The sequence below is a fragment of the Brassica rapa genome, chromosome A02 (assembly GCF_000309985.2).
Source record: "Brassica rapa cultivar Chiifu-401-42 chromosome A02, CAAS_Brap_v3.01, whole genome shotgun sequence".
Lineage (NCBI taxonomy): Eukaryota > Viridiplantae > Streptophyta > Magnoliopsida > Brassicales > Brassicaceae > Brassica > Brassica rapa.
This window is the reverse complement of record NC_024796.2, coordinates 1291412-1314632: the sequence shown is the minus strand read 5'-3', so window position 1 is coordinate 1314632 and position 23221 is coordinate 1291412. Positions and strand designations below refer to the sequence as shown.

At 35.6% G+C, this 23221-nt stretch overlaps 8 protein-coding genes, 1 non-coding gene and 3 pseudogenes across 11 annotated transcripts; 9 read left to right on the top strand and 3 right to left on the bottom strand.

Annotated features, from left to right (window-relative positions):
• The first annotated feature begins 1444 nt into the window (after nucleotides 1-1444).
• LOC103850685 (H/ACA ribonucleoprotein complex subunit 2-like protein) lies at nucleotides 1445-3298 on the top strand. The gene is made up of 4 exons (XM_009127472.3): nucleotides 1445-1677; nucleotides 1747-1816; nucleotides 2829-2934; nucleotides 3020-3298. The coding sequence occupies exons 1-4, from the start codon at nucleotides 1548-1550 to the stop codon at nucleotides 3179-3181; spliced, it is 468 nt and encodes a 155-aa protein (XP_009125720.1). The 5' UTR covers nucleotides 1445-1547; the 3' UTR covers nucleotides 3182-3298.
• On the top strand, nucleotides 1900-2000 carry LOC117132298 (annotated as a pseudogene).
• On the top strand, nucleotides 2114-2219 carry LOC117132297 (annotated as a pseudogene).
• LOC117132296 lies at nucleotides 2369-2480 on the top strand. Its single transcript, XR_004455853.1, has one exon. It is a non-coding gene; the product is annotated as a small nucleolar RNA snoR100 (small nucleolar RNA).
• On the top strand, nucleotides 2604-2713 carry LOC117132295 (annotated as a pseudogene).
• Nucleotides 3299-3965: 667 nt separating the features above from the next.
• Nucleotides 3966-6343, top strand: LOC103850684 (serine/threonine-protein kinase 16). Its single transcript, XM_009127471.3, has 6 exons — nucleotides 3966-4285; nucleotides 4798-4940; nucleotides 5041-5184; nucleotides 5382-5567; nucleotides 5684-5808; nucleotides 5884-6343. The coding sequence occupies exons 1-6, from the start codon at nucleotides 4084-4086 to the stop codon at nucleotides 6110-6112; spliced, it is 1029 nt and encodes a 342-aa protein (XP_009125719.1). The 5' UTR covers nucleotides 3966-4083; the 3' UTR covers nucleotides 6113-6343.
• Nucleotides 6344-6593: 250 nt separating this feature from the next.
• On the top strand, nucleotides 6594-10187 carry LOC103850683. The gene has a single exon (XM_009127470.3). It carries the CDS (start codon nucleotides 9661-9663, stop codon nucleotides 10066-10068), a length of 408 nt encoding a protein of 135 aa, XP_009125718.1. The 5' UTR covers nucleotides 6594-9660; the 3' UTR covers nucleotides 10069-10187.
• A 2965-nt stretch (nucleotides 10188-13152) lies between these two features.
• On the bottom strand, nucleotides 13153-15964 carry LOC103850682 (syntaxin-132). Of its 2 annotated transcripts, XM_009127469.3 has the most exons (13): nucleotides 15717-15964; nucleotides 15328-15426; nucleotides 15193-15249; nucleotides 15049-15097; nucleotides 14666-14754; nucleotides 14511-14584; nucleotides 14389-14431; nucleotides 14235-14295; nucleotides 14119-14144; nucleotides 13956-14033; nucleotides 13803-13883; nucleotides 13628-13693; nucleotides 13228-13555 (listed from the first exon to the last, which is right to left on the bottom strand). In XM_009127469.3, the coding sequence occupies exons 1-13, from the start codon at nucleotides 15732-15734 to the stop codon at nucleotides 13385-13387; spliced, it is 912 nt and encodes a 303-aa protein (XP_009125717.1). In that variant the 5' UTR covers nucleotides 15735-15964; the 3' UTR covers nucleotides 13228-13384. The 2 variants fall into 2 exon arrangements, with proteins under 2 accessions (XP_033140837.1, XP_009125717.1); XM_033284946.1 differs by having other exon boundaries at nucleotides 13153-13555; nucleotides 14119-14295.
• Nucleotides 15965-16880: 916 nt separating this feature from the next.
• Nucleotides 16881-18530, bottom strand: LOC103850681. Of its 2 annotated transcripts, none has more exons than XM_033284950.1 (2): nucleotides 18047-18530; nucleotides 16881-17191 (listed from the first exon to the last, which is right to left on the bottom strand). In XM_033284950.1, the coding sequence occupies exon 1, from the start codon at nucleotides 18457-18459 to the stop codon at nucleotides 18079-18081; it is 381 nt and encodes a 126-aa protein (XP_033140841.1). In that variant the 5' UTR covers nucleotides 18460-18530; the 3' UTR covers nucleotides 16881-17191; nucleotides 18047-18078. The 2 variants fall into 2 exon arrangements, with proteins under 2 accessions (XP_033140841.1, XP_009125716.1); XM_009127468.3 differs by having other exon boundaries at nucleotides 16884-17191; nucleotides 18072-18525.
• Nucleotides 18531-18622: 92 nt separating this feature from the next.
• LOC103850679 (mitochondrial import receptor subunit TOM5 homolog) lies at nucleotides 18623-19508 on the top strand. Its single transcript, XM_009127466.3, has 2 exons — nucleotides 18623-18824; nucleotides 19231-19508. Exons 1-2 carry the CDS (start codon nucleotides 18738-18740, stop codon nucleotides 19306-19308), a joined length of 165 nt encoding a protein of 54 aa, XP_009125714.1. The 5' UTR covers nucleotides 18623-18737; the 3' UTR covers nucleotides 19309-19508.
• Nucleotides 19509-19968: 460 nt separating this feature from the next.
• On the bottom strand, nucleotides 19969-21261 carry LOC103850680 (protein Asterix). The gene is made up of 3 exons (XM_009127467.3): nucleotides 21030-21261; nucleotides 20419-20519; nucleotides 19969-20287 (listed from the first exon to the last, which is right to left on the bottom strand). Exons 1-3 carry the CDS (start codon nucleotides 21186-21188, stop codon nucleotides 20221-20223), a joined length of 327 nt encoding a protein of 108 aa, XP_009125715.1. The 5' UTR covers nucleotides 21189-21261; the 3' UTR covers nucleotides 19969-20220.
• Nucleotides 21262-21450: 189 nt separating this feature from the next.
• LOC103850676 lies at nucleotides 21451-23212 on the top strand. The gene is made up of 8 exons (XM_009127463.3): nucleotides 21451-21769; nucleotides 21857-21941; nucleotides 22012-22053; nucleotides 22135-22300; nucleotides 22379-22431; nucleotides 22534-22746; nucleotides 22819-22865; nucleotides 22947-23212. Exons 1-8 carry the CDS (start codon nucleotides 21510-21512, stop codon nucleotides 22996-22998), a joined length of 918 nt encoding a protein of 305 aa, XP_009125711.1. The 5' UTR covers nucleotides 21451-21509; the 3' UTR covers nucleotides 22999-23212.
• Nucleotides 23213-23221: the final 9 nt, after the last annotated feature.

The following is a 23221-nucleotide window of genomic DNA, read 5'->3' as shown; positions in this document are numbered from 1 at the left end:
TGCTTTTCTTTTTCTAATTCAATTTAATTAAAAGAGTGAAAGTCGCTGGAGGCAGCGGTTCATCGATCTCTTCCTGTGGATTTTTTTTTGGTTGTTTGTTGTTGTTGGAAAGAGATTAAAAGCATGAACAGATCGATAAACCTCTGCATCCAGCGGTTGCCTCTTCACTAGTCAATCACTTTTGAATCCTTGTTTTTGAGTTCATAGGATCATAGATACATTGAATACTGTTTCTGGTAATAGTCTGTTTAGTTTCCCATTATTTTTGTTTGTTTGCTAACTGAGGATACATATATGTTTTTAGTTGACTGATATGCCTTTTGCTTTCACTTACTACTACCATGGATCAAGAGTTTGCTAAAATAACAAAAAGCAAACTTAGGATTCTTTCGGGAGGGAAGAATCTTGGTATTACTTATGCTGATTCATCTTGTAGGTTCCTTTCTTGGTCTGACTCTGACCGAACAACGGTCCTATGATATTGTTTTCTGTTTTGGTTCCATGTATAAAAAAGTGTGCATGGATTCTCCACTTCAGCTCTTTTAGCGCATACAATATTTTCTTGTAGCTTTGTTCCTTTTCCAACCTGACGGTGTTATTATGCATGATCCAATCTATTTGTTTCATAAAGTGATGAATGCTTTTTATTTCATCATTACTTCATAAAATATTGTGAACCCTTGTTTATGGCATCTATATCTTAGTTTCTCTCCTATTTGGTTGATCTTTTTTCTTCTAGTGAATCAAATTGCAGTGATCAGAATGCCCATTTGAAGCCATGGCAGTAAGTTCTTGTTGATGAAGCGTAGCTACTGTTGAGAGCTGATTTGGTGTAAAAAATGTTCATCAGCAAGAATCAAATTCACTCTGAAAAGTGTTAGTGGCGCCAGGCTTCTGAGGTGGTTCTTTTATAGTAAATAGGTTTCTACCTTGTAAACAGAAGAGGTGGGGGAGAATGGTGTTCTCTTTTTCTGATTTCTGCTATCTTGTTTTGCATCTTCATAAGATTTGTACATTATTATTAATGTGACTTGTGTGAAAATTCAATTCTACTAAAGAATGTTTGTTAGTCAAACGTTTAATGTTATGCAATTTTCATATTCATCTCACTTACTTACCAATCAAATAGATGTATCACTAGACTAAAAATTGGATGGAAGTATGAACCATTTTGTAAAGGATGAGTGAAAAACTACTATTCCCTCTCATCTACATTTCATCCTACCTTTTATTCCTCTAAATAGTTGCATACCAGAAAAAAAAAAAGAATGAAAAAAGTCAAATGTAACGGAATTACATGTGATATTTCTAAATACTGTCAACTTTAGGGAGTGAAATGTAAAAGATAGAAAAGATACAAACATTCTGTATCAAGGCCCAATAATCAGCCCATATAATTTAATCAACATACACTTTACTTTTCAAGCCCATGTGAATTTAGGGTTTTCCAATAATTTTGTTTTCTTCTACTCATCTATAAAACCCTTAAACCCTACTTGTTTCCGCCACTCTTTACTCATTTCATATTGCTTGTTATAGCTAAAAACATGGGAAGCGATACAGAAGCAGAGAAGTCGATCCAAAAGGAGAAGAAGAAGGTCATCTCTCTCGCTCCCATAGCTAAACCTCTCGCCGGAAAGAAGCTCCAGAAGAGGACTTTCAAACTCATTCAAAAAGGTACCAATCCGAATCCAACTTCTACTGTTAGCTTTGTCTGATGTTTATTGTTCTGTTCACTGTCAACAGCTGCTGGTAAGAAATGCTTGAAGAGAGGCGTGAAGGAAGTGGTGAAAAGCATCAGACGTGGCCAGAAAGGGTTAGTATTCATTTTTAAATGTAATCTCTTGCGTGTTGAATGCGTCATGTGAATGTTATAGTGTGATCTTTGTACAATTAAGCCGATGTAGCATGGTACTGTATACGAAAAGTGATTTATTGATCGACATGTCTGCCATCTCTGAGTTTAATATGATTAGACGGCCTGGTTTAGATCCACATTACATATCTCTGTCTTGTTTATTTGTTAGTACAATGCTGTCTGAAAATGTACTGTAATTGAATATGTTATAATGTATAATCCGTGTACAATTAAGCCGATGCTCTGGATTATAAATAATGAATGTAGCATGGTACTGTACACGAAAAGTGAACTATGGATCGACATGTCTGCCATCTCTGATTTAATATATGATTAGACGGCCTGGTTTAGATCCACATTTTTATCATTAATTGAAAACTATGGTTGATTTCTATTAGTATATCTGTTTAATTTTGCGTATGGTTGTGTGTTTACGTTGAAGTGTTTGAAAAATGTATGGTTTGTCTTTATATGATTCGTGTACAATTAAGCCGATGCTCTGGATGAACTAGATGAAGGTAGCATGGTACTGTGCACGTAAACTGAGCTTTGCTGCGGATTGACATGTCTGCCCTCTCTGAGTTTTTTCTTTGATTAGAGGGCCTGGTTGATATCCACACTCGTTTGTTTTTGCTTGTGATTTATGTTTGGCAATTTGGTTTTTGTGTTCTTGATGATCATTGGCTTGTTCTTTATGTTTATGTGTGATCCGTGTACAATTAAGCCGATGCTCTGGATTAAAATATAATGAATGTAGCATGGTACTGTACACGGAAACTGAATCATGGTGTTTGAAATGTCTGTGCCCTCTCTGAAAACTTCTTTGATTTGCGGGCCTGGTTTAAACCAACATTCTCTTGTATGTTTAGGTTCTTTGATGCATCTTTTTGTACCTATGATTTGTGTTGTTGTACCAATAGATTGTTGTTCCTCTGGTTTGTGTTGTAATGGATTGTTGTTCTTTGTGCAGAATATGTGTTATAGCTGGAAACATTTCTCCCATTGATGTTATCACCCATGTTCCAATCTTGTGTGAGGAAGCTGGCATTCCTTACGTCTACGTACCATCTAAAGAAGTAAGTTTAATGTTCTTCCTTAAACTGTAGATTCTATAGTCTTATGGCTTTTGTCTCAGGTCTAAGTATGTTTTGTGCAATGCAGGATCTTGCCCAAGCCGGTGCCACTAAACGACCAACTTGCTGTGTTTTGGTCATGCTTAAACCGGCTAAAGGAGAGCTAAGTGCAGAAGATCTCCAAAAGTTGAAGTCAGACTACGAACAAGTCGCTGACGATGTTAAAGAGCTTTCAACTTCTGTAATTTGATTGATTAGGAACTAGTATCAAAGAACATGTGTTTGTGTTTGTGTCTGTGGTTTTGTTGCTTAATGAATATGATGAGATATTAAAGCCTGGGATAATAATTCTATATTCTAGTCGCCAGCTGCCAAAACATCCATAAAGAAACAGTATTAAGGCCCAAAGATAATACTTATTCTATTTGCTAGGTGCAAAAACATCAAAAAGAAACTGTGTTAAGGCCCAATCAGTATTGTTAAAACCAGACCGATCCTATAGTTGATCAGGATTTGATCATGAACCGTCTTATAGCCGGATTAAATCTAATAATTAGTTTGACCATAAACTGATTACGTTAGATTAGATTTCAGAGTTATTAAACTGATAAAAACCATTAAAACTATCAAAAATCTCTAAATTATGCATATAAACATAAAACTAGTTTATATTTATAAATTTTTATGTTTTAAATTCATTTATATTTTAATTATTAAATCTACACACTAAAAATATATTAAACTAGATTATTAAACCAGATTAGATCCGATCGAACCATATTAAACCGTGACTCAAAAATTATCCGGTTCAGAACTTTCGGTCCGGTTTTAAAAACACTGATTGTAAGGCAATTACGATCACAATTTATGGATCGGGTTTTTGTAAATCGTTGACTAAAAATTAATGTATTTGATCGGTTTAACGGTTGAACCTATTAATCTTATCAAACCATTCCTCTCGAGATTAGTGGTTTTTAACCGAACCAATTAGCTAAACTGCAACTAATTAATTATTCAATTAATAAATTGAGTGAAAACTGCTCGTATAAGCTGACATGAACGCTTCACCTCCAAAACTCGAGATCTGGAGAATGCGAATCTGAAGGATCCTCCGAATTGTGTAAATCTTCACCAGATCCAAACGAATCAAGTATGGGCTGTTCGTTTTCGGGATTGAACGCGCTTTACGACTCCGGCGGAGGCGACGTGTGGATCAATGAGAACCGTTTCAGGATCGTGAGGCAGCTCGGCGAAGGCGGCTTCGCGTTCGTGTTTCTGGTTAAGGAGATCGTCGCCGACGCTTCGTCCGGTGGCGGTTTGGCGTCGAAAGTCAAGGATCCAGCTCATCTCTCCGGTTAGTACTGCTACTGATCATTTCTCTCTGGATCGTGATTGATGATTTGATATTCCTTTATCTGCGTTGTTATATCGATTGGATCTGATAGAGATCGTTCGTGTCAGCTAGAGATTGTTATAGGAATCAAATTGAATCAATGTAGAGATCGTATGTGCTTGGTTTAGGCTCGGAATCGTTGGATCTTGTTTCGATCTTGTGTATAGTGAGATCCGTGGTGCATTTGAGATTATGCAGTTGATTATAGATGATAGGCATTACAGTGAATCCACTTTCATATAGATTTGACTCGGAATCGTTGAATCTGATTTCGATCTTGTGTAAGTTGTTTGATCCGTGGTGAATCTGAGATTCTGCAGTTGAATTTGGATGATTTGCGAAACAGAGTGATCACAGTGAATCCATTTTCATATAATTTGGATTTGAATCTTTTGATTCTTGAGATTGGTTTGTCATTTGTTCATTTGTTCATGACTAAGGTTTATTTTTCCTATATGTGATTTTCATTGTAGATGATGGAACTTATGCGATGAAGAAAGTTCTAATTCAGAACAAGGAGCAGCTGGAACTTGTGCGGGAGGAGATTCGTGTTTCGTCCTTGTTCAGCCACCCTAATCTGCTTCCTCTCCTTGACCATGCCATTATTCCTGTTAAGGTGGATAAGCTCTGCTCTGGAACTTGGTTGAATAACTTTCTTTGTAGTTTTCTTGTGCGAAGTCTAGTTAAGAAAAGTGTGTTGCTTTTGATCTGTTTAGGGCGGTCAAGAGGGAGCTGGGAAACACGAGGCCTTCTTGCTATTTCCAGTTCACCTGGATGGAACCTTGCTGGATAATTCCACAGCGATGAAGGCTAAAAAGGAAACTTTCTCAACAACTGATGTCTTGCAAATATTTCGTCAGGTATCAACCGCTCTTTTTAAATCCATATTTAGTTTTTGTTACCTAGCTTGTTAGTTTCTAAACTATCTATTACGTTATGCTGTTGTAGTATATATTTAGAACCATGTGATTGATTGTGTGACTAGAAGTATAAGATTTATTGAATGATTAGTCGTGAATTGCAAGTGTTTTGATTACCTAGAGCTATTCCACTGCAGCTTTGTGATGGACTCAAACACATGCACTCTCTGGAGCCACCATATGCTCACAACGATGTCAAACCTGGAAACGTGCTGTTAACGCGTAGAAAAGGACAGACTCCTCTTGCCATTTTGATGGACTTTGGGAGTGCTCGTCCAGCACGGAAGCAAATCCGCTCCCGTCAAGAGGCCTTACAGTTACAGGTCCCTATCTATATCCATCCCTTATTCATACTACTACTCTGTATTGTTTATATATATTCCATGTCTTATTAATCATGAACTTGGGAATATGCTTCATGTTCTCTCGACTTTAATAGGAATGGACAGCTGAACATTCTTCAGCACCGTTCAGAGCTCCCGAGCTCTGGGATTGCCCAAGCCATGCTGATATTGATGAGAGAACAGACATATGGTCACTAGGCTGCACACTATACGCAATAATGTACAATACGATTATCATCCCTCTTACACTAAATAAGAGTTTTTGTTTTGGATATTCATTTTGTGGTTTTTGCAGGTACGGTGTCTCTCCGTTTGAATATGTACTTGAAGAATCTGATGGAAGTCTTCAGCTCGCAATCGTGAACGCTAAGATCAAATGGCCAAAGGCTGGACCAAAGGCTTCTTATCCTGAAGCTCTTCACCAGTTCGTGACTTGGATGCTGCAACCTCAGGCTGCGGTTCGACCTCGCATTGACGATATCATCATCCACGTTGACAAATTGATCGCAAAGTTCACCAAATGATTCATCACACTCCGGTGGTATAATCTAAAGAGTTAAAAAAAAAAGGATTTAATATACATTGCTTTTTCTTTTTATTTATATGTTTAGCTATTTTGAAAGATCCTATATTAGATACATATTAAAATACATTAAATTTTTCGTTTGTTCTATTTGTAAGACTTCATTTTAAAATAATGTTATTTTATCAGACAGATTTCTTAATATGTTTTAATATTAAAGACATGACTTTTTTTTTCTTCTGTCGTGAATCAATGTCACACCGTATTCTTGTTATCCAACGAAACTGTTAACTGATTAAGAGAAAGGTCTTGTTACATTGTGTAATTTTTTTTTTTTGACAAACATTGTGTAATTATATGTACTTTTTAATTGTTAATATTAATTTCTAAAAATCGTTACCACTTTGTTTAGGTACAAATCATTTCCCCATATATTTTTATGCATTAGTCTCAAGATTCTCAACCAGTGCAAGGAGAACACACAAGTTGATGTTCTTTTTACAAAACTAACAACTTGATCGGTTGATCTTTGGTTGTCATATAATGCATGTATGTATAAATAATATAAAGTGTGTAGGCCATCGTGCATTTTAAGATATGCATAAAGGATTGTTCACTAGGTACAGTGGTACGCATAAATGCATAGCCGTAGATACTGATAACATGTTGTTGAAAGAGTTATTCCATTTAAAAAAATGTAATACATATTTCCTTATATATGAATATATATTGAGAAAATATATCATTGTATGACCTTTTTACTTTTACAGATTTGAGTCACTTCAAAGAAACAAAAGAAATAAAAAACGTAAGTCAATTTTCAGGAAGATAAATGTCTAATCGCTATTTATTTTAAACGTAACTTCTGTCTTCTGTAACTCTTAAAGTGAAAAGATCTACAGTTCCCCAGTTCCCCACAACCAAAATCATGATCATACACTTATACCTACACCTCTCTATAGTTCCATTTTCAGAAACTTTAAATATCCAACCAACAAAACAAAATCGCATCTAATATCAGTGACAAAACTATAAAGAAATTCAGACATTTAGGTTTAGCTATAACATTATTCAGAATATTTTCAGCGTTCACCAATACAATAACATTGATCGTTTTATAAAATACGTATGCGACGACATAATTTATATAGTAACTACACAAATTTCTTATGATTATAATAACTATATGAACGTCTTAACATTTACACCCAAAAAAAAACTATGAACGATTTTTTTTTGTTAGTAATAACAATTAACAGGAGCGTTGTAAAAGCTGTTTTAAGTTTTAACATTCCGCAACTCAGTTGAAAGAAAAATTACACAATTATTTAGCAATATTAGTACCTCTTGTAAACTCCAATGATCATTTTATTCCTATTAAATATCATTTTGAAGTAATATAGTAATATTTGTAAAGTTATAGTCATATATTTAATTGACCTTGTATCCTCTTTTTCTTTTATCAAATCTGATTAAGACCATAATTCTTCAACATCACAACATGATCATGAACTGAAATTAGAGTGATGGCCTGTAAGGCTGCAATCCTAAATATGCATGTGAAGAAGTAATGGAATTAAATAAATCCTGATATAGGTAAATTTCTGCATGTTATATTAATTTGCTGTTGTGACAAAGCAAGCGAAAGATGTTTGAACTTTTTGAGGAAGAGAAAGGACTTTAACATCAGTAAATTAAAGAAGGACAGAACAGCGCAAGTCACAAGGATAGTATAATCTTTATTACTCTTTATTTAATGTATACATTACACATTTTCCAATATTTTTCTCACCAGATTATAATTATTCTTTTATTAACTTTAAATTATATTTTTTCTTCCCCAACCATATTGATTCAATTCGTGATTGCAAAAATGGAAACATAATAAAAAAAAGCTTGGAAACATTCTTTCCTTACACTTCCCTTCGTTATAAGTGTTGCCTCTACACTTTCATGTTAAAATATAGAATAGCATTGATTAGTATTCGTACATTGTATGTGTACATACTATGCTCTCGTTTTGTATATGATCGCAAATCATTGATGTAAATCTTCCACTCCTTATTTACAGTACACTTTTTTGTGTGTAGAAAGAATATGCATTTAACTTTGTCGACAAAAATAAATGAATTAATTATCATTATAAACTCTATATTACATCATATTTTCTATATGTGAAAGGCTAATTTGCAGTATTACAAACTCAATGACACCTAAAATTACCTTGTTTATAAGATATGACGTTTAGAGTTATTGCATTAATTAAAAAGATACCACTACCTCTGCGAGATAAGAGACTTCACTTTCTCTCCTTCACGGCTTCTAGCTGGAGTCTTGCTGTTCTCATCAACTCTCTCCATTTATGGCCCTCTCTATCTATCTATCTCTCTCATATTTTGTTTTCTTAATTCAATTCTTGCTGAGGTTTTCTTATCAAAGGGTGTCTTGGTGTTCAAATTCTTATTAAAGCTTTAATTCTACCAGAGTACACATGGATGACAAGAGCCACGATTATAAAAATATATGGTAATTTAGCTAGCTTGAGTAAAATAGTTTTTGATTAGTTGAATCATGGTTTTCACTTCTCTTATATCCATGACCTAATCAATATTGGGTCATGGCTATATATAAAAATACCGGTCAATATTCACTGGTTGCTTTTCCATGGTTAGAGATAAAATAGTTTTTGATTAGGTGAGTCATGGTAATTACATATAAAATTACCGATCCATATGCACCAAATTTAGATTGAGTAAAATAGTTTTTTGAGAATTTAGTTAGCTTGAGTAAAATATTTTAGGTTTTATATCTAGACTAACCCATGTATTTAGCAATATTTCGAAACTATATATGGGTTGATTTGTGTTTGATAATTAAAAGTATGGTACACCAAATTTTTTTTTTGTGTCTTCAAGCTTTAATTTTATTATTAAATGTTAAAAAAATTATACATTGAAAATTAATTATTGGATGTGTATGTTTCATGTTTGTCTTGTATTATTTAATTTGTGTATATAAAATTTAGGTTATGAGCTGTTATTTGGTCAGAAAGAAGATGAGAGATAAATAGCAATGCTCAGGTGTTGTAAATACATCCTCTTGTCCATCTCTATCCTTCCACCCAACTCAATGAACTCATCCTCTTATCTATAAAAGTCAGCCTCTAATTATCTTCTAATTTCCCCAAAAATAATCAAATAATTTTCATTTTTCTCTATTTCTTGGAAGAATATTCCCCTTTTCCAATTTTTTTTTCTTCAAGAAACTCCTTATCTTGTCTTTTATCATCAAATGCACATACATACACTTCACACATACACGCTATATGTATACGCACTTACATTTATGTATATATATATAGAGAGAGAGAGACACAAACACACATACTTGCTTGTTAGATTGTTTATACTTAATATCTCACCTTCTCGTGGTTTCTCTCTCGCTTTTAGGGTTTTTACTTTCTAGTGGGTCTCTTTTGTCGGGTCTCTTTGTTGCTTCTTCTGGTTCACTTCTATATAGACCACTAAAAAGAGTTGTAATTGTATACAAATGGAGTCTGGAAAGAGCTTTGGAACCGAAGACGTTTCTCGCAGCTGTGAATCTGGATGGACAATGTATTTAGCCTCACATTCTCATGATCCTGATGACGACTGTTACTATGAAGATGGTGATGACGAGGATAGCGATGGTGGTGAGTCAATGGACTCTGATGCATCTTCTGGTCCCATGGAAGCGACATCAACTCTCAAACTTCCTCAAGATACTGAGGAGCAAAACTCAATAAAGAAAAAGAAGAAGGCTAATGAAGAGATGGTTTTGGTGGAGACTAGGGTTCACAACAACAATCATGATGACGATGCTTATGATAATGATGATGTTTATAATCACGATGATGGTAATGATAGCTACAGTGCAGTTCATAGCTACGTTGGTGCAGTTAGACAAGGGTTTGTTTGAATTTATTGACTTTATGTTATTTAATTTATGTTCCAATGTTTTCATTTTACATGATCAAATGCTATGTCCTTTGTTTACGTTTTTGTTTTAATGATGGAAAAGTATCTTCTTCCTGATGATTTGCTAATTATCCACTATAAGTAGCCTATTTAGTTGATACTCTAGAGAAGTGTTAAACAATTTACAACGAAAACATAGTACTAACACAGTGATGAAGGTGACGATGATAGTGGCTATATATGGTGATAATGATGATGATAGCTTGGGTCTTTTGCGATGTACATCAATGCATGATTCTTTATGGTCACCATATATAGCTAGCTAGTACCCCATTATGGAAATACATATATGCCATCTTACTATATATTTGTCTCTATTCTCTCTCTATATATTAATTTTTGTACTAGCTAGTCACTAAAAATATATGCATAACATTTTATGATAACAATTTTTTCCCCACCAAAATGGTGTTGATGTTGCTAAGCACAGAAGTAAAGTATTTATAAGATGTAATTAGCTAAATATTTTAGCATGTTTTGTTTACTACATCATCGCATGCCTTTTTTTTGTAACAATCATAGCATGCCATTCGTGAGCAAAATTTAACAATCTATAAACAAAAATTACGCTTCATATAAATTATAACATATAAATTTAATTTTTATCTAGTTTATAACGAACAACTCAATGCATCGATATACAGTGAACTAAAACCGATCGACGAGTTATTTAAATTCAAAACTAAAACATTTTAATATTAAAATCTAGTTAGATTTTTATATCGGGATTTCATAAACCAAACCAATGTATATTCCATTGATATTCATCATAGTTGAATGAATTCTAAGATCTCCACCGGTACAAGAATTATGATCATTAATTAGAATAATATAAAAAGTAACGTTGCATAGATTTCGTTTGTGGCTATAGCCACATACAACACACACGTGAACACAGAGTGAGTTGTATACAATAGAGAGATTGAGACATAAAACTAGAACCCATCATCTTTGGTTGTATCTTTGGTAGAGACAGGGAAACATGTTTTGTGATCATAGGGGACATATCTTCTGCACGTGTATGTCTCTGCAATTCTTTTTTTTTTGTCATTTTCTCCCTAATTTTTTTTTTTTTTGACATTTGTTCACATGCACCCTCGTGCTGTAAGTTACACAACTACAAATTGATAGTTTGATACTTGTCAAATCAATTCTGAAACCTTTCCAAAGTAATTTGTTTCCCAGCTTTCATTCGATTTAGTTAGGATTTGTTCCGGGGAATGTTTAGAATGTTTAGAAAAAGTATATGGGTTCCACATAAAAGGGTTTCTAATTCAGTTTAGTAGGGTTAAAAGTGAAAGTCTCACCTACTCAACAGTCAACATACGTATATAAAATACTATTATATAGATATGGTTTTGAAACAAACGATTATAGGTCATGGACTTGAGATATGTTCTACTTCTATGTAAAAGCAAGCCTCCTAAGGCCTATACCATCACCACATGGCTCAGACGCAATACAGGATAAAACATAAACAACTAAGAAATTTCTTTGACTCAATCAACATCGAATATTATTCAATATTCAAAAGACAACTCATATATGGAGGGTTTACATAACCAAACCATGAGTACTACTTGTTCTTCTCTGGCTCTTCCTTTGCTCATACAGTCATAAATCTGCATCATCCGTAGGCAACTCGTAAAGACAAACAATGCATGTCCTCGTTCTGAGCCACATACATGTGTTTAGGCAGTGGCTTTGTGTGAGAAGGTGGCATCTGACCCCAATAACTTTTCAAAATTTAATGTAAAACATTGAATAAGTTAAACATGCCCCCATTGTTTGTAGCAAAAATATTTTCATTGAACAATTTTACTTATGCCCCCAACAAAAAATTTCTATGCATCCGCCCCTGAGTTTAGGTGGTGACATGTAAAAAATAAACAAAATGAATTTGTAATACATGTTCCAAATTTGAAAAGAATATAAAATGTAAACGCAAGGGAACAAAAATACACTTTTAAAACCCAGTGAAGAGCAAAAGTCAGTCGATGATGAGGGAATAATGGTCATTTAAAGTTGGTATTTTCAGATTAACGTTGGAGAAAAAGTTCAGATTTTGTTTTTAAAAAGTCTTTTCCCTTTTGTCTATCTCTCTGCTCAAAGTGTGGTGTAGAAGACTAACAACTTTTTGTTCTCTTGTGTTTCTTCAGATTTCTCCTTTTTTTATCATACGATCTTCAGATGTTAATAGCTTCATCTCGCTGTCTCCACTAGATCAAACTTGCAGACAGACAAGCTGCTCGTGAGAAGACTCAATGGGAAGCAAAGACATTAGGAGAAAGAGAAACCAAGCTTGAAGATAATCTAGATTCTCTTCAAGGAGACATCTCTTCGTTTACACGAGTATTTAAAACTCTGGCGAAACAGAATCCAAGAAACTAGACAGGGATGATTATGATGCAACAACCCCATATGAGTTTGACCAGCTTCCATATCTAGTAAGTCAACACACAACTACAATCATCTTTCTTTTTTTTTTTCCCTTTCTTTTGTTGGTCATATCATATCTAAAGTTGTTGCAATTACATTAAAACTAGGATGATGTAGATGAAACCGAACTGAGGAGATTGGAAGACGCAAGGTTAGCTTATGTTGCAGCTGTGAGTAACGCAAAGGAAAGACAAGATGAGGAGTCTCTAGCCATGGCTGCTAAAGCTAGAGCCTACTTGCAATCACTAGCCTTTAGATACTAATAATCATCTTCAGTTACTTTCATTGTATGTATATTTGTACCATGGACAAATTGGAGAAAGTAACGGTTCTAACCGAAATAACTTTTTAAAAATCCGATTCACATGATTCAAATCGGTTTAATTCATTCTAAATTCGGTTAAATCGTTTTAAATTAATCTAAATCTGTTAAATTGCGTAATAATGTAATACAAATCAACAAATTTGTTTGTTTTTGTTTTGTATAAAATAATTCACTAAAACAATTTTATAATTAACCAAAAAACTAATATATCTTTATATAAATGTAAAATATAAAACGATTTTTTGAACACTGGTTTCTAAAAGTCAAGAATGTGTTTCTCATTAACCAAATAACATTGCCTCCGAGATCCTCTCCTTCATGAAATTGAACAAGTAATAGAGTAAAATTGGTTTTGTTTGTTCCAATTAAAAAAAAAAGAATATAGAATTTTCATTTTTCTCATATCTTGGTAAAACACACACATTTCACAAACACTCATTCAATGAAAAGCCGTATACATAATAACGTAGTGATGGTTATTTCTGTTTTCCTCTTAAGCGTTCTTGTTTTGCCAAGGCTTGAGAACACCAACAACGATCACTGCCACAACAATGAGTAGGATGATGATTGCGATACACATCCACTTTCTTGAGCTCTTCTGTAAGCTCTTCGCTCTTACAAGAGCTGTGTTCCCTGATTGCACGTGATCTACAGCATTTGACACCTAAACCAACAGATACTCATCATCAGTTACCATTTACAACGCCTTCACGTTGAAGAGTGTGTACTCACTTACCTGAGATTCAATGTTGTCAAGCATTTCTCCTTGCGCATCAACCAAAACTGCCATGTCCATGAATATCTGCAACAACAAAAGGGAATATGCTTTTAATTTGACTAATGGATTGCATCAAAACTCAGCTCAAAGGTGTTTCATCTTAGTGTAAGAGAATAATGAAGTCAAAACATACTTGTTGTAAGTCGAGAAGTTTCTTTTCCAAGTCTCTGACAGCGTCATGACGTTCTTGAATCTCCGCCAAGGTGTCCATTACCTGAGAGAGAGAAAAAAAAAATTGCATGTTCAAGATATTGGATTGTTTATAACATGAAAAGAAGGATCAGACCTGTCCTCTTCCTTGCTCCTGAATCGCTTTCTGGAAGATTTGTTCGCTGTTTCCAGTTTCAATCAACTCATCAATAGTCTGGAACATCAAGAAACAGCAAAGGAGTGAGGTTTTGTTCAAGCTTCTGAAGACTACAATAAAACTCAGACTATAGTTTACTTACATCTTCATCTGCTCGCTGTCCAGTTACTAATGCAAAGAAACACACAGAAACAATAAGAAGAAGTAAAAGGAATAAATAAATAAAGCAAAATCTTATAACATCAATAGCATACAGACCTGTAAAAATACGCCTGTCAACAACCTCGCGATACTCTTGTTGGATGTTCTCTCTTAGAACCTATAACAACAAGTCAGAATATTAATTTGAGGAATTAACAGTTTTAAATATAATCTTGAAAAAGTTATTTTTTTTTCTTTCTTCATAACTCACCTGAAACTCAGCCATCTTGTCTTTAAACTTCTTCTTTAAGGAACTGTTGCACAAGAAGAAAGATCATAAAAGTCATACCAACTTTAAATACTAATGACTGAGATAACAACAAGAATACTTACAGTGTGGTCGATGTTCTTGATCGATCCACACCAGATCCTTTCCCACACCCAGGTTTTTGTCTATTTGCCAAGTTCTACAACATTTTGAATAAAGACTAAATTAACAAATGCAAAGTTAAAAGGATAAAAGACTAAAGAGGCAGTGACTCTACTACCTCTTTGTCTAGCTCCTCGAGTTTCCCCTTTATGAAACGAGCAATACTTCCGACTTCATCAACGTCCTTTTCCATTTTCTTCTTTATTGCTGTTCATTACATATGGATGGCAAACCATTAACACTAAAAGTCTCAAGTCGTCAAATAAAACAAGAAGCGTGGCTGCTTGAAGTTCATATCCTCTCTCATCTAAGAATGGTTAGTTCATCTAATGCTTTATTCATAGTTCCAGTGGAGTACATGCTTAAGCTAAAGTTCATTATATCCACTGCTAATGCAAGCTACTACCCCCTAATGATCATTGAAACTTATTTGCTTCTATCACTAAATCCCAAAACATACCAATAATTAATTCAGGAAGAAGATGAATGAACAAAACTTACCCTTCATGGCAGGAGCTTTAGTCACAGCCTTGGACTCCTCATGAGCAGCCTATAGGTTTTAAAACAGTAATGCAACAGAATAATAAATCTTTGGTAAAGGGAAAGCCAACAAGCATTAATTACTATGTAATTGGTTTAAAATACCTGAAGTTTCTTGAGAAGCTTATTAAGCTTTTCATATTGTTTGTCAATGTCTTGAACCTAACAAGACAAAGGAAGAAAACGCTTAGGCAGAGTAAGTTGGTTTAGAGTAAATGTATATCACTTGAGTAAAAATACCTTTTTGAAGAACTCGTCTAAACCTTGATCACCTCCTTGTTCACCTAGCTCGACATCACTTTGTCTAGAAGATTCGCCCCGTGGAAGCTCAAACGAACCCTACAAGATAAAAAAAAAAAAAATCCACAACTTAAACTCAATAATCGATTAGCTTATACCCTTTAAGTCTCAGATGATAAAAAAGCAGAAAAGACTAAACCTTAAGATCAAATAATCAGAAAAGACTAAAACTTTAGCTTATCATCATAGGATCATTACATTATGATTCATTACATGATCAATTTCAATTGCAGAACATAAGAAAGTGTCTTAATTTCGAAAAAGAAACAGCATCTACAATAGATAATCAACATCCCAATTCAAACTCAACAAAACCCTAAAAATCTCACCTTCAGAAGATCGTTCATCGTATGGTGTTGAGAGACCAAAGCTTGGTTTCGGTTCACACTAAGAACGAAGGAGAAGACGACTTCGATTAAGCCAAGGCAAGTGTCGATCTTCGAGGGACAAGCGAGAGAGAGACTTAGTGAGACAGGAATCGAGAGAGGAGGGACGGATCTGGCTCAATGTAAGGAGGAGTTTAGTTGTAATAATATGTAATCTTAGGGATTTTAATTTCCTTTTTCCAGATTTATCGGTTAATGTATTAATAACCGGAATTAAACCGGGGATTGGTGACTTTAACCGGTTCGGTTTGGTGGGAAAAGACTGATGTTTCCGACATGCCGTCCATGTCCTAGCTAAAGACAACTCTGATAGGTGACTTGCCTGAAAAAATACTGTTAAACAAAACATATTCTTTGCTGTTAATTTATTAATGTCTGATTAGTTGCTGTCTTTTTCTAATTAATTATTCGTTGGTCAATTACATCCTATCATAAATAAATTGTTCAGCATGCTTCTTTGTTTTTCCCGATCTCTTACTTTTTCTTTTGTCAACTCCCGATTTCTTACTAAAATAAAAAATGAACATAAATCAATAGGACAATGTGGCTGCATGCATTTTATGCATATTGTATCACTGGTTTTTCAGCTACAAAATATAGGGACAGAGTTCTTTTCATAAACTGTAGGGACAGAGAGTAGAAAGTTACACAGAGAGGAAAAAAAACCTACAAAGAAGAAGAATTTGATTTAGATTATATATGTTCTAAAAACTATTCTGAATTTGATTTTGATATTTGAATTTAAAATGCTTTGAGAAGAAGAAAAGTTAGCAGCAATAACAGGAAGGACAAGATAGGTTGGGGATAAAGGAAGAGAAAGAAGAAGAATTTGCATGCATAAGCTAAGTGGTCAATTATGTGAAAATGAAACAAAGTGTAACTTATATTTTTTATTATTTTGTTCCTCTAATAAGTTTGAAGGCTTGAAGCATGCCGGTGATGAAAGTAAAGTTTATAGTATCACAATGGACCATGTATATCCGGTTTTTATATCATATACTCTCTTAGTACTAAAATTTCTGCAGAAAAAAGGTATTGTAACTTTGTAAGCAGCATGTCTAAGAAAACAATCCAAGATACTATTTAGTTGTTGCAAAAAAAGAAGCAAAGTAAAAAAAGGTAAATGTTTCAAAATTTACCAGGCATGGTATCTAATAACATGCGTGTGCCATAGACAAAAGAGAGAGACAAAAGCTCAACATGAGTTCATCATAGAACGTAAACACAGAGAATATGACTGAACAACAATTTGGTTCTTGTGAAGGAAAGAAAAGACTGTTTTGTCGTAGATAAAGCTACTAAGAATCATTATTAAATAAACAAACAAACCAGGGAGAATCTTTTGACCGCAAGGAGATATATCGCACGCAATCCTTCCCCCCACCAGCAGATTACAGGAAAGAGAGACTAGAGAAAACCTACAAAGAAAGGAAAAAAAAAACACGAAATTACAGAGAGAAGATATGGAAACTCAGAATATATTGAATTACTAAACTGCTGTGGTAGTATAGAATCGTAGGCTAAAGCACAAACACAGACATTTCTAACTGGCTAGAACTCCAGCAGCAGCTAGATAGATCTATTTCAACAGGTTAAGTCAGGCTCTCTGAAAAAAACCTAAAGCATCAAAAAACATTCTAAATCAACCAAAAAAAAAACCCATCATTTTAAACCCATTCGACCTCTAAATCTTAGACAAAATGTCCAAACTTATTAATCAAAATGCTCTGAGTCTTATTTCACAGAGAGAAAGATACTGTAAAGAGCGGGAAAAGCTTACTCCACTCCCGAGTTCCAATTAAAATCTAGTAGAATCGAAATGGTCTAATGACGGTTCAGTCGATTCTCGATCATAATCAAAGGAAATGGACTAGTTTAATTAACTTATGGCCACGATTGCAACTGAAAATTCATAATACAGACACTGGGAAAAGAAGTTAATGAAAAGTGTACAACTTTAACAACTCACACGAGAACGAGAAGCCAATGATGCATTTCGCCATTACGAAACCAGATGATCTATAAACCCACAAGGTCAGGTCCAAGGCCTAGACCATAATCTAGCTCATTCTACATTAACCACAGGAATCTAAACAAACATAAACCTCAAAAAAATTGATATGATCACATAATCAATCGCAAATCTCTCACATAGTCACTGTGTTGTTTCTTTTATTTCTCTGTCTAATAAGTTGTTCGCAACAATGTGATAAAATTCAAAAATGGTATAAATATTTACATTTTACCAACAAAAATAAAAATAAATCTCTTACCAACGAGAAATCGAAATTTCCTCACCTGATCGTTACTCGTAGCCTCCGCCGCGAGCGTTCTCATCCTCCTCCACGGTGGTCGTCAAGTAAACCCTAGGGAAGTCCGTCTTCTTCTCGTTCATCATCTGCGCCACGTCCTCCTTCTTCAATACGTATCGCCTGATTTGCGGACGGTTACGGCGCCGATCCCTCGCGTGGTACAAGATGTTGTATACATTCTCTGGATCCGCGGTAGGTACGATCGCCTCTTCGTCGATCGTGGCGGGGCATCTGATGCGATACTCCGTCGCCTTGGGAACGGACTCTAGGTACTCCGGATGAGCGCAGGGTCCGGTTATCTCCCACGGCTTCTTGATGAAACGTCTGAGGTTTTGCACGAGGGAGGATGTCGCCGTCGCCGCTGATTTCGCCATTGATGATGATGGTTGAGAGAGCTTGGTGTAAGTAGTTTCGATTCTAAAATGCTTGATTGGTTTACGCTAAACCGGGATTTAACTGGTTTTGGTGAGGACATGAGAGAGACGAAGAGATTTCGTGGGCCTCTTAACGGGCTCAATTATTTTAAAATAGGCCCAAAATGTTTTAAAGAGAGTTATTTAACTTATTGTTAGTTAGGGTTCGTGTCGTGGATGCTTTGAAGTTAGGTTCCGGCAACTAGACGATCAAAGTTGCGATTTTTGAGCAGGGGACGATGGTGAAGAGTGTTATCTCAATGGATCAGCTGAAAGCTCTGTGGCACTCTGAGGTCCACAATGAGCAGAAGTGGGCAGCTAACATGGTAAAGTCTCTTTCTTTTTCTCTCTCTATGAGGAGTCTGTTTATGTTTGGTTTGATTCTGAGTTGAGCTACGAAGTTGATTCTCTATGACTTCAATTGAACTTTGTTGGGTATTGCAGCTATTGTGAGAGTCAAGGTTTAGGGGTTTATCTTGAATTGAGTCAGTTGAGTTTAGACTTTGATTCGCTTTGCATGTTTCGAGACGCCAAGTCAGAGCTTTTCTTTGTACATTTGATGATGTCTTGAGCAATTGTTTGAATCCGAATTTGGGAATGTTTGGTTTCTCAGAGATTTAGATTTTGTCAAATCACAAGTCTATGCCTTGAAAGTATATGAATATCTTGTTCTTTTGATGCTTAGACTTTGTTGTTTACATCAAAAATCTAATGTCTACTTGTTGGGTGCAGAAACTTGTGAGAGCACTTGGGGTGTTTGCAGGAGGAATCTTCCTCATGCGTGGCTTTGGTGATCTCATGGCTGTCTGAAGCAAACCTGATAACAACGGAGGAACGTCTCTTATTTTCTCAATTTTTTTTGTACTTCTTCAATGTCTTCTCTCTCCATCGAACTGGTGGTCTGGTTTATGATTCCACCAATGTTATACAAATATCTCAGTTCAAGATTTGTTTCTTGTTCTCAGTGACTCCATTTTATCATATGCTAAAGAATTTGTTTTTTCATTCAATGTTAGCTCTATGTTGCATTTTCATTTTTTGTAAACAAGCTTAAGAGAAGGATAGAGGTGTAGTTAACTTATTGTAGTCCATGGTTTCCTCCGGACTATCTAACTAAGCGATTTCTATTTACAAACGTGTATCAAAACGGTACGTTGCATTCATGGCTGGTTACACACTTCACCAACTCTAAGTGTACCTTCTGTCTCCTCTGTATACTTGAGTAAAGATTTTTTTTGCCTGTTACAGAAACCACACAACGTAACTCATATTTGTAAACAACGATTCTCTCTCCATCTCTCAAGTCGTCAAGTGCTGTGTAGAATCAGCCAAGTTTGTAATTATTCATACTTACCCAGAAGCTGAGCTCAGTAACAGCATTCGAGCTTATGCTTCCTAGTTTCAGAAGGTGGCTCTAAGCCTCTAATTTACCTGAATGTGTTCAACTTTTCATATCATAAATAGTGGATATAAAACATAAAACTGGAATTCAATTTCTGTGTGTCTGAAATGAGAACCTTCGAACATGAGCTCTGGTCTAGTTTGATACACAAAACACCTCAAGAATACTGAGAGTCGAACACAAGTTTCACCAAAACAAAACACTATGCTTCAAATCTCACCATGTCGCAATTTATAACTTTAAGGATGCAGAAACAAGAACCAAAACAAGGTTTGACAAAAGAAGGCTATAACATAAAGAAAGCAAGAGTAGTTCACGAATTATTTCTTTGTCGCGGCGGGTCTATTAGGCCCCAAGTAGTTTGTGACCAATCCCATTATAGCAAACCTGTTTCAAATACAAGAAAACTCGAGTCCACATCAACAACAATCAACACCCTGGCTCATATTGAACAGAAAGTGGTATAAACAATTGCTACTAACTAATGAAAATGACGAGAGTGAGGCAGGGAACCATACATCATAGCCATGGAGATCTGCTTCAAATCAGTCTCCAAGTTCCTCATATTGGCCAGCGACTGAGCACAGAATATAAGCGCAAGCCACGAGCATATCTTGTACTGAATACACACAACAACAACAAAACAAAACAAAAACCATCTCTTATCCATTAGACTCCAAAGAAACAACTCATCTTCTCATCCATTTGAACTGTGCTCAAATCTCAAAGGAGATCAAATCTATCTCTAAGTCTAATTACATGATTCAATCACACTCTTGAGTTGTTAGAATCTGCCAAATCTAAGGAAACTAAGCTAAATCAATTCAATAGAAACTATAAGATCCAATCACAACTGCTATCTCATCCATTTGAACTGTGCTCAAATCTTAAAAGGAGATCTAATCTATAACATGATCCAATCACACTCTGAGTAGTTAGAATCACCCAAATCTGAGGAAACTAAGCTAAATCGATTCAATCGAAACTATAAGATCCAATCGAGCTACAGATTGCTGTTGATTAATCGAAGATCCGACGACCTAGCTCACCAAATCTGAAGCGTAAACAACCGGATCAAGAGTTTCTAGAAGCGAGCAAGGATCACATGAGATCTAGTGTGTAAACTTACTCTGAACATAACCCCAGAGACGCCGAGGATAACCGCGATGAATCCGGAGTAGTCAACGGGGAGATCCTCCGGGGCAATAGGTCGCGGAGTGTAAGGCTTCGCCGCCGAAGGCTGCCGTGGATCGTTCGCCGACGAAACGTTCCCGTGACTGTGAGACATCCTCTCTCTCTCTCTCTCTCTCTCTCTCTCTCTTACTTCTCTCTCTAAAACTTGCCGTCACTGTAAAATCTGATCTACTGTTAATATTGCTCCTTCGATCATATAACTACACCGCAGTAACTTTTTATTTTTACACCAGTTAATAATTTTTTATTTAATCCAGTTAAATAAGCTTCACAGTATAATTACAATTATACCCTTTATGTTTCTTCTTTCATAAGCCCTATAAGAAGAATAGCTCTCGCCGGCGTCTCTACGCCGCCGGCATCGAACCGTCGTTCGTCTACTGAAGATTTTGAGAAGCCTTTAAGCTCAAGAGCTATGAGCGCCTCACAGTTTCCTCCGCCTGCTTCTCCATCTCCAGCGTCTTCTTCGCGATCGCTAGCTTCTCCATCTCCATCTCCATCTCCGGCGAGTTTATCATCATCATCATCTTCGATGAGGCTATGGAGACCAGCTGCTCAGCGGAATCTAAGGAACCAGTGGTCAAAGCTCTCGACTTTCCGGCAACAGTGGGTCGCCGCTTGTTCCGGCGGAAAATCTCACGCCACTTCGCTCGTCAATGCGTATCTATCCCAAACGTGTGGAGCCCTTACTAACTTTGATGTGTGATTAAATTAAAAAAGATGAATTCTTTTAAATCACTTTGTGTTTTGTATGGCTAATAGGTTTGTGCCAGCAATGAAGTTTGGTGCGTTGAGTGACATGGTTGGTATCAAGGAGAAGACTTTGAAGAAGCTGTCTAAGCAACAGGTGAAAAGTTTTTAACTTTACTACACTCTTTGTGTTTTTTACTTCACATATTGAGTCTTTGTATGTTCAGAGTTCGTATCGGATCAAGCTTCTATCTTCGTACAAGGAAATGGTGAGTGTGTGTGGCAAATGACTATCTAATATTCTTGTGAATTTGGAATGTGTAAACAATTATGTGGTTGGTAAAATGCAGGTGGCTGTTGTTGTTGAGATGGTGAATGTAAGTAGTTCTCTGAGATGTTATATGAAGCCGAGTAGCGGTTCAATTATACAGTTCTCTGGTTCTAAGGAAGATTCAGATGATGCTGGAGACTGCGGTGGCATCCCTGTGTTTAATTTTTTGAATGTCTCTGCATTTGGTAAGCTCATTAACCAAAAAAACTAGTTATTGGATTATTTGATTTCTCCTGTTTTCTGCAATGTTGATATGATCACAGAGAATATGGCTGAGGAGCTTGTGGAGATGTTCAAACGAGAAGTAATGCTAAAGGTAAAGTGTACTTTCTTCCTCCTTACTCAATTCTGTATATAATCTCTAGGCTCTTAATTAGCTTCTGATTTTGTTTTCTGCCATAACGTCATTATTCAATAGAGATTACTTGTAATGGAACTGGTCTCTTTAAGCTGTGAAGTTCCTCAACCGGTGAAGCTCAGTTGGTCAGCTGAGCTTTACCATGGAGAGTTTGATGATCTCTCCAAATGTTCTTTATACTCCAATGAGCCAATTCTCCCCAGACTGAGAGAAGATAATCTCGGTATCTCTTCTGTATCACATACCAACCAGCCAACCTCGGAAATTTTGCAGGTATGTGGGATTTGTTTTCAGGAAAAATCTTCTGTTAAAATTATCTTACAAGGTCTTTTTTTTGCTATGCAGATTTACTTGACAACTTGGCTTGCAGAGATAAACATTGACAGTCATAGGTAAGTATTTACAGTTTGACCACTGTCATTCTCGAGTTCTACTCTTTCTGATGAGAGCCTGTGTTGCATATTTTGTTACAGGGTGGATGAGATATTAGCGATGGCCGGGGAAGAAATTAGACTCACCTTCTAAAGTTTGAAAGCTGTTCCTTAAGCGTCTGGTTAAGTTTCTGTGACTTTAAAGCATGACTGCTTCTACAAAGCTCTAAGTGACTTGAGAGACAAGAGGAAGAGATTTTTAGAACCTTAGCTTTGTTGAAATTATATTGTTATGTTTTGTTTACTGGAAACCATAGGTTGTAACCTTATTAGATTTTCTGTTATGAGCAATTTTTCTTTACTAAGTATACAAAATA